This window comes from Anarrhichthys ocellatus, unplaced genomic scaffold (assembly GCF_004355925.1).
Source record: "Anarrhichthys ocellatus isolate YVR2014 unplaced genomic scaffold, GSC_Weel_1.0 scaffold8, whole genome shotgun sequence".
Lineage (NCBI taxonomy): Eukaryota > Metazoa > Chordata > Actinopteri > Perciformes > Anarhichadidae > Anarrhichthys > Anarrhichthys ocellatus.
Window position 1 is genome coordinate 7,695,858 of NW_022280038.1, and position 10,260 is coordinate 7,706,117.

The following is a 10,260-nucleotide window of genomic DNA, read 5'->3' on the forward strand; positions in this document are numbered from 1 at the left end:
ACACACACACACACACACACACACACACACACACACACACACACACAGTCTTTCTCTCTTTTACAGCCAACCAATGGGGGAGAGGGAGATAGCAAGAGAAGGGTGGGGGGGGTATGACAAACGGGTTGTGAGCAGCGAGTCGAGAAGGACGCAGATGTCAAAGCCATGAATCTGGGGACGCCCGTGTACCCCCTCCTCCCTTCCTTTCTCTTCGTCTTTCTCCCTTTCCATCCACACCACAGCACTCCTCTCTGTCTCCATTTCCTTTTCAGTGTGTGTCTCAGACGGGCCTGTCCCGATTCTGCCCAATCAGCAGCTCTCTCCCCCCCCCCCTCTCACCTGGCCCTCGTAATTACTCACTCGGTTCAGTAATCAGAGTATAACGAAGTGACAAATCTACTGTTTGCGTGCGTATGCATGTGTGAATATGTGTGTGCACAGTCATCAGGTACGGTGACACTCACAGGGTCACGAGCTGGCTCCAGCTAATAATGACAGGGCCATGAGTTGCCCATCACTGAGCTGTCACCATCCATTCACACATTCTATGGTCCGATGAGTCGAAGGTGACTGAGCACCAACACACATGCCAGGTAAAATGAATAAAACGTGCTCACTGGAAGGCTTGTATTTTTTTTAAACTATAATAAGTAGATTCCTCCTGATGGAGGATAAAAGGTTTGGGCCTGCTTGGTTGTTGCAGAAGTTAGAATGGATTCCAATTCTCTGGACTATTCTTTGTTTCTTCTGTCCTTCTCTTTCCCCTTTTCTTCTTCCCGTAAAACACTTGTATAACTCTTGTTTTTAAAAAGTTATTCAGGTCCGTTCTGTACATCCGTCCGGTCCGTTCTCGTGAACGTGCTATCTCAGGAATGCGTTGAGGGAATTGTTTTTCAAATTTGGCACAAATGTCTGCTTGGAGATTTTGCTGGTCAAAGATCTCTGTGACTTCACAAAACACGTTTTTGGCCATAACTTAAGAATTCATTCAAGTTATATTTTGAAAGAGGCCACATGCATGTAATAAGCGAATAAATGTACGTGTTGCTGGACTTTCGTAGGAAAACGCGCGAAAAATGAGATATCATACGAACCGTTGTATGAGAATACCTTGAATTATGACAATTTCACACAAATATCTATCAGGATTAAACGATGGAGTGAGGCCATTTTGGACAAACACGGATGTAAACTGCAACATGACTGATTGGCGGAGCAATACAACCTTGAGTCGGTAATCGTAGTCTCATTAGAAGTTATCATGATGCCATGGTTAGATATACTCGCCACTACGGTTACCTATGCTTTTCTTTTTTTCTTACTCTCCTGTTATGAACATCTATTGTTACGTAACTGCTACTAGTAGCAGTAAGTTGTATGTTAAAATATTAAGTTTGATATACCCTCATGAGTGTATTCTAAACTCTAGTTTAGGCCCGAGGCCTCTGAGTTGTCTAATGTTACTTCACAGTAGGGGTACCAATGGCTTCAAGCATCTCAGCTCTGGCTTAATCACCAAGCATATTACCCACACAAAGGAATCTATTCAGATGTGAAAACACAATGAAAAGGACATTAAGGCTCATGTTTAATGCTCATTTAAGACATGGATAATGTTTATTCAATAGACAGTATTACAGTATGTAATATGAGCAGCTTCAATAATCACTGCCTATACTCAGGGTTTTGAAAAATGAAACTAGAAACACAGTTCCCCAGTGACTGACTGACATCTTTTAAGAAAAATAGTTTATCTGAAGCTTGTTTGACCAAAATACATCCAGGGTGATTTTGAGCAGCAGTCATTTCTCTGAGGTGATGGAGACGCTGTCATCTGTGAAACCTAGTGTTTAACTCTTCTGGCCACTGGCACAAGCTTCAAAACCTTCCAAATGATTCCAAGTCGCACGTTTCCCCATCAACTCAGAATGTATTCCACCCCGAGTAACGAATCTTTAGGACATGACCACATCAATTTATTGTTGCAGGTGGAGAGGCTGTGCAACTTTCATTAAGACACCTACCGGAGGTAATGAAGGGGATAATGGACAAAACGATGGTGGTTGCTCTTGTCTTTGTCATTTTGTATCTCCTCTGTTGTAATTTAATTTGTGCAGCGGAGAAAGTTTACTCATTCAACTTGGAGTGCCTGCGAAGTCGCTCAAAATGCCATTTAAGGCTCATAGTATTGAGGCGATGCACACCTGCCTGCTGTGACCCTCACATTGGAAATGCACTAGATGTATTTATCAAATCCCATATTGTTGCATATATGACTCCAACTTTGTAGCTTTGGTCTGGGGAAGGACTTTTCCTGTTTCAATATGACAAGACCACCATGCGCAAATCCAGCTCCGTTACGAAATGCTTTCCTCCAGTTTTGTGCGGAAGAACACGACTGGCCTGTGCAGAGCCCTGGTCTCAAGCCCATCTAACACCTTTGGGATGAACCAGAATACAAACTTGTACTTGACTTCACTGATGCTCTTGTGCTTTAGCATGAGCTCTTCTTATTTATATAGGGAGCAGGTCCTCTTCCACGGAGCCCGCCATGTTTCTACAGTAGCCCAGAACGGACAAATCCAACTCTGGCTTTTAGATAGGACCTTTGCATTTTTGCAAATACAGGTACCTGTTAAATGCCACTAAATCCTACACACTGGACCTTTTAAGAGTGCTGTTCTATTATGTTAGCCCAGTGCTCATGGGTCAATGAAATCTTTAACAATCACAGATGGTAATATTTGGGTGTCCACATTTTTGCCATCTAGTGTAAAGTATGAAGTATTAAAGTGGGACAAAATGGCCATCAGGCCTGTTTTGTGTTCAAGTGATGGATACAGTCATTACAGCAGCCTCATGGAATTGATGCAAAGCTCCACGCCCCCAAGATGTTAAGGCGTTCTCTGATTAAATCCGTTGAATGGTTTTCAAGCCATTACATTTGTTGATATTAACCTTGTCTCAGCACTGAGAGAAGTTTATGGGACCAGAATTTTCCCATGATTAATGATCTTTAGTTTAGCGGAAAACACATCCCCAAAGGGATGCACTCATTGCTGACCAGGCTGCCTTGCAATAGTTGAGCCCACTGAAACAAACCTCCAGAAATATGGACTGTGGTGCATTTGTTAGGTGTTTCTTTTTGATGTGTAGCGCATTATTTGGAGGTTTAAGCAACATTCAGGTTCAATTCAAGTGCATTGTCAAATTTTAGAAATAGACGAGAGACCATCTTGAGACAGGATCACACCTGCCATGACGCTACATCGGACCAGGGGCATAAAACGGCGCCATTGCGTGGTGAAAACAATACCAACCGGGCAGCCACACGCTGCCAGCTCCCACCAGCTCTGAACAAAGCCTCTCTGCTAGTCGTGGAATTTTTCATTTTTCATTTTTTTGGCGGAGGCACTTTTTTGATGGCTGGTGTCCAGGGCCCTCCCTCTGGCTGCCGGCCGGCTAACATCGCTAACAGCACTGCCAGGAGTGAGCAGCACCAGAGGAGCTGTTGTAGCATGTCACAGGTGGTGTCCCCCTGCTCTTCTAACTCTTTCTCTGTCTCTGTGTGTCTGCCTCCACTTTCCCATTTTCTCTTTTATCTGGTTCCTCTTGACGAGGTCGTTTAATGGTGAAATGAATCCTTTTTATCACACTGCTAACATACCAAAGCAAACTGATAAACAGATTTCTTCAATAAATATGTGTGTGACGTGAGCAGCGGGAAGTCACCCAGGTGATTGCAGTGCAGAGAAGGTTGTTTAGGTAATATGGGAATATACGGTAATGTATTCACCATGGGACTTGAATGTGAAGACTGGAGGCTGACTTGTGATTTTTATGCGTTTGTGTGTGTTAAGATCAGTGCTCGACTCCCTTCGCTCCTCTCTTTTCTCCACAGTCTATCCAGACCTTTGTAACATCAGCCTGGCTGCAGTTGGAGACGCACTTAAGCACCAAGACCACATTGCATTCTGGGATGACGTGTATGGCTTCAACATGGCGTGCATGAAGAGGGTTGTGTTGCCTGAGTCTATGGTGGAGATGGTGAAAGAAGACACGCTCATCTCTGAACCTGCAGTCATACAGGTGAGCATGCTTATAAGTGTTTCACTTCTACATTCAACCTGCAATGTGGTGGCTTTGGAGGTCCAATAATAATACTAATATTTGAAACCACAAGTACACAAAATGTTTTACTAATATTCATTATTTTTGAAAATGACAATACAATGCAACAGTGATTTTGTTCTAAAATAATAGAAAATGTACTTAACATATCCTAACACTGTAAGTCAGGCTAAAGTTGTCCTCCGTTTAGCCCTGTAAAGAACAGTTCAGCTGAGGTCTGAGATTTTTTCTTCTTCTTCTTTTTGGAAAAAACATTTATATTGATTGAGTATTGGTTCCCAACTTGGAGGTCTGGACCCTTTGAGGGGTCGTAAGATGATTACTGGTGTTGGAAATAATAATTAAAAAAAAACTTCTGCTCCAAAAGATGTTTTTAAAGCTAGTATCTAATCTTTGGTTTGTTTTCTGTGTTTCATCTTCAGGCATCTAAAAATGATTAAAATCAAACAACCTGAGAAGGCTAAATCACTCTTCTATTGACCTGCTTACAAATCGTAGACAATGCAAACGGGGCTGAGGGATTCACTATTTACCATTATGATAAACAAAATCATTTTTAAAAAGTTATTAAATGTTCCTGCCAGAGGTTTCACTGAGACTAAACCTTTAGCACAGACTCTTGAGGCTTTTTTTTCTGTTGCAGTGATCAGAGTGGATCTTTAATTTTGTCATCTGTGGAGGACACCAACTACCTAACATCTGATATTTAACACCTGTATCAGCTGGACATATTTGCAAACCAATATGTCTGATCCTAATGTACAAGGATCTTGGAGGCTACAAGTTGGAGAAATAGAGTTTGTGGGGCCCAAGCTGTTAGGCCACAGAGAGGGAATGAGAGCAGGAGTTAGCTGTGGAGAGAGAGATAGGGCCCTGTGTGTGTCTGTGTGTCTGTGTGTCTGTGTGTGTCTATGATGCTGTAGCACTGGGTGATTGATCTGTCTAATCCTTGTTTAAGTTCCTCTTCAGGAAACTTCATTACTCTCAGCCCCCTGTGGATAGAGCGGTTTTCACTGACGGCAGAGCGCACACATAACGCAGAGATAAAACAAACACAGTCCAACATATATAAGAGCACAGATACCTCTTCTGAATCTTTCTGTGTAAGAATGCTCTCCCTCTTGTCTCACACGCCATCGTGTGTTTCTTCGCCGGTTGGCCCGCTTCCTAAGCAGCATGTCCTCCACCCATCTGTGGATGTGATGAATGAGGGGAGAACTTGATATAATGGAATTTGAATCCTCTAATCGATAGTTTCTCCCCTCCAGTGACAAATAGACAGCCCCGCTGCCCAAATTACATGGACTCTCATCTATTGCCTCCCGTTGATACGATCCAATAACATTCCATTAAGGCTGGCTGCTACTCCGTAAAATTGAGAGCCCTTCCATGGAATTATAAATTCCTGCAAAACAGATGAGTTTTGTTTTTTTCTCAGTGAGGACAGATAGCAATGTTCAACTTGAGGAAACTCGCAACCGTTCGTACTCTTTTATTGCAGCTGTTTTGTTTTCTGATTGTTGATTTGTGATTTTGTAGAATGTAGTTATTCTATTCTATTCAGATGAAAAAAGTGTGTTTCCATCGACCTGTTTTTTTGCACATTTGTTAAATTGTCCCATTTAAAAAAAGCTAGAAGAAAAATTGAAATGTCACAAAAACGTTTTTAGGCTTGGCTGAGGTGGGAAAGTTGATGAGTCGCATTGATTACCAGCAAGCTGTCGTTCTGTTCTTACAGATATTTGTTTTTATCCCCCAAAAAACGAGCATGGAACTATTGATGATAAGAAGACGTAGAAGACTATTACGTACAAGACTCCATCCTTTTTTTCTGTCACGGTTTACACTTAAGGTCAATTAAAACCTGCTTTTTTTTTTTGTTACAGCTGCGAACCAACTGTTCGGGTTGCGAACCAAATTATTTTTGTTGATATTCTCAGAGTAATTCAAAATTAGGTGCACAAACCAGAGACGAACCCCGTTCCATGTTAGTATTAGTTAGTCTGATGCTTCAGCCAAAACAAAGAGCTGCTTCTTATTGTCTAGTAGTTTATTATTGCTTGATCACCGTTCATATTGTCATCTGTATTTATCTTCTTTTTTTTTAAGTTGTGCATTATATGCTGTGTTTATTTCTGTCTTTCAACAGACGTTTGACTGTAACAGAGTGTGTCTGTCTGAGCTGGAGTTTGATTCAGATTTCAGCCTGAAGATAACAAACACCGCCGACTGCACAGTAAGTACACACTCATACAGACACTGCCCTCTCGCACACTGACGAATCCATAATGCTTTTGATAAAAATTGAAGAGTTTGTAAAATTGATAACGAATCGCAAAATTGATCATAAAATTATGATCTTTGAAATATATTTCTCTGATAGAATGCGGCGCCTCTGCAGTAATCAAACACCACCCTTGTTAAGCAAAAGGTTAAAGATTAAAGATCCAGTGTTTAGGATTTAGAGGCATCTCTAATCACATCTCCCTTTCCAAGCGTGTCGGGGAACTACGGCGGCCTTTAGGTAACATGTCAAAGGCCCTCTGTAGAGTCAGTGTTTAGTTTGTCCATTCTGGCTTACTGGTGAAACATGGCGGACTACGTGAAGAGGACCGGCTCCCTCTGTAGATATGAAGGGCTCATTCTAAGCTAACGAAAACACAACGGCTCTTAGTTTCAGGTGATTTTACACTAATGAGAACATAATAATAAATATTGTATTTAGTTTCTGCATATTGATCCCCCAAAATCCTACACACTGGACCTTTTGTAAGGGGCTACACAAAAAAATGACCTGAAACAAACATTTGCCCACCCGCCATCATTTATCAGAGCCATTGTGTGAAAGGAACAAGGCAGTACAACCAGCAGAGACATCAGTCAGCTCATGTTGATGGATCGTGTTCCTGTATTTAAGAGGATGTCTGTCAGTGTGATATTTAATAGAGTTTCAGATTGAATCAGAGCAAGGAGGCTAATGTGACTTTGAATTACATGTCATACAACATAGTGGATGTTCACAGCCTGTTTGCCCCGTCATTCTCTCAAACACACACTCGCTCACACAATCACAAGCCGCCTCTCACGTTGGAGCCTTAACTAGTCGCAGTGTGTTAAAAACACATGTTTGTGTCGCCTGTTGACTCCTGTAGGGGGCGGTAAAGCGGGCCGTCCTTTGATCACAAGGGGGGGGGGGGGGGTTTGATTCCCGGCTCCTACTGTCCGCAAGTGTCCTTGAGCGAGACAATGAACCCTGAAGCTGCTCCACGGGGGGCTTTACCGCAGCCCACTGCTCCTAAATGCTTTTGATGGGTTAAATGCAAAAGGTCAGATTCTATGCATGTACCTGAAAGTATGACACAAAGGTAATTAAGTTTTACGTCCGGTTTCCTCCATCCACTGATCCGAAGCAGAGTTACTCTTCATGTTTCAGCCTTGTCCACTTGTACGTACTCGTCTCACGACGCACTATGGATTTAATAACGTCATAAGTCCTCAGACGAATAGGTAGCCATGATAATTTATTCAACAGATTGTTTGTGACCTCCACAAATCTTTCAACCATTTGGGAAAACACAGTCATGATAAAAAATTAAAGAAACGGTTTGGATGTTTAGAAGTAGGGTTGTATGAGGTAATTATTCATAGTCAGTGTGTTACGCGGGCAAAAGCATGTACTGCTACGGATGGGGGCAGCAGCTAAACACATTTTAGCTAGCTAAAAAGAAAATCTCTGTAAGTGTACGCTATACTTAAAATATTTTTACCACTTTATCTTGCCGTCAGACAGCCCTTCCAGATGGGGAACTGATGCAGTTCCATATAGGGCATCTTCAAAGCCACCAGCCTCCATTGTAGAAAACAGTCATTTTACCCCGCAGAGCACAGGAGCTGCTGCTCTACAGCTGCATCCATTGGTTAGTTTGTTTGTGTTATTGTGTGACTTTGGTGAATCCGAACAAACGCTTTGAAACACCAAATACACACAATACCACAAACTAACTAACCGAGCAAGGCAGCAGTAGAGCAGCAGCTCCCTTGTTCTGCGAGGTAAAATGAAGGAGTCCTGATTTGAGCCGTTCTTCCTCTTTTATTTACATATTTGATATGCAGGTAATCCTAACGTAACTGAAAGTAATCCATAATCTGGAAAGTTACTTTACTTTAATATTGTGATTCTTGGATTAGGTTCCTGACTACATTTTTTTAAACAGCTAATTAGTAATTGTATTGTCATCGTAAAAATGTAGACATGATTACTGTGAATATGATGGATTAATCATATGACCTGATAATGCGCAACGTGTTTTTGGTGTTTAATCAGTCATAGGGGGAAACAGATTAGGAATCTTTAATTACCTAATTTATGCTTTCTAATTAATAACACGTGTGCATATATTAACAGAACATAGTGTTAAAACTAAAATAATTTGACCCTGATAACCAACAACACCCGCAACATATTCATGCATCTCTGTCCAAAAGTAAAACTCTATTAAACCAGAGGACACTTTTATTCCCATCCCTGAAAATAAATACAGTTAATTAACCCAAAGACAAAAACCAGGAGCCCCATGTGAGACCCTCACAGAGTCGTGTTGTGTAGGTCAGTTTGACCAACGACAGCAACACTAAATTAAAGTGTATGTCCTCAGTGAGGGTCAGCTACAGGCACCAAAGCATGGAGAATGGTTTATGATTCTATTTGGTGAGGTGCTGGCAGCCACCATAACCCCCCCCCCCCACTCCCCTCCAGGCCATCCCCACCCACTTCCCCTGAACTTCTTCCAGCGTCTGAGCCACATTCCTCTCTGTAGTCCCGGCCCACTACAGAACAGCCTCACTACTGCAGGCTCTGGCGCTCTGCACCGTGAGAAGTGATCCATCTGTAGAAAAAGCCCATTGTGTCGGAGCAGCTTTGTGTTGTGCTGCAGTGTTACTGCACTGGTCTGGTGTATTGGTTTAATGGATAATCAATAGGTGGTTATCATCTGGCCGGTGAATTTAATGGGATTTTTTCTGCTCTGTAATTGAAAACATCCAGTTTCTGTATCTAGAGTATAAGTCCAGTCATGTTAGGGGTCCGGCAGCAAAACAGATTATGGGATCACATGCTACGGAGGTGTGATTGTTTTTAGGTGCTAACCACTCTTTCCCTGCTTTTCTTCCTGCTATTTATTCTAACCATCCTCAGTTATTGTGCTGATTTGCAAGAACATACACACTGAATGTGTCTTTCATTCATCATTCAGTCGTGCTATCAGACTGCTTTTATCCTGGTGTCTCTGGCTTTTATAATGCACGTATTTTTTAGAAAGTATCCACGTGTACACATTGTAGATGCTCGCCTCCTGCATCCAGCCTGCTCGCCCCAGGATTTACAGATGGATTATTGACCTGCAGGAGTTAGTGTGTGGCTACCATAAAGATACTGATCTGTAGTCAGTATTGGCTGCAGCTCCTCAGTAGCAGTTAAGGTTAGGATGTGTGAAGGGTAAACCGCTCCTGGACCAGTGGATCGGTGAGGGAGAGCTGCTGCGCCTCTCGTCCTGTGATGGAGCGCCTGCTTTTGTTCTCCTGTCGACAGTCCATTCATCAGCTCAGCCTGCCTAACCTTGCATTAAATGAACAGCACAACCCCATGCGTCTGCGCCGTTCACACACAAGACAAATCCTTTTTTTTTTTTTTTTAAATCCCTCCTTTCCTCGCCTCTCTTATGCATCTCACATGCTCTGCACCTTGTATACATCGTGTCTGCTTTTGCAATCCGTGATGCCTAATACAGGATATGTGCTGAAACTTTCATTACAACTTGGATCAGAAATTCTCTCAGGGCGTCTATACCCATGCCTTTTTTTAAATGTTATCCCCACAGCGCCATGATCCACTTACCTCAACTGTAGAACAGGTAGCATAAAAGCCTCGTCCCTGCGTTAAGGCTGAAAATTATGTATGCTGAAGGTGTTGCAGGAGAGAATAAGTTTCTGTCTGTAATTAATTTTAACTCTGCTGTCTCACTGCTGCTGATGTGGCTACTGTAGCGCTTCAGAGGAAAATGTCCCCGCAATCCATCTCTAACCTGCTTTCCATCAAATTTAAATCGTGTGTTGGGGGGGGGGGGGGGGGGG

General features: G+C 42.4%; 1 protein-coding gene across 3 annotated transcripts in view; it reads left to right on the forward strand.

The window, feature by feature from the left end:
* prmt3 (protein arginine methyltransferase 3) overlaps nucleotides 1-10,260 on the forward strand; it is a 52,863-nt gene that overhangs the window by 24,186 nt on the left and 18,417 nt on the right. For all 3 annotated transcript variants that reach the window (XM_031848504.1, XM_031848506.1, XM_031848505.1), the window contains exons 12-13: nucleotides 3,902-4,089; nucleotides 6,281-6,367. In XM_031848504.1, the coding sequence (XP_031704364.1) occupies nucleotides 3,902-4,089; nucleotides 6,281-6,367 (275 nt within the window). The remainder of the gene's footprint in view (nucleotides 1-3,901; nucleotides 4,090-6,280; nucleotides 6,368-10,260) is intronic.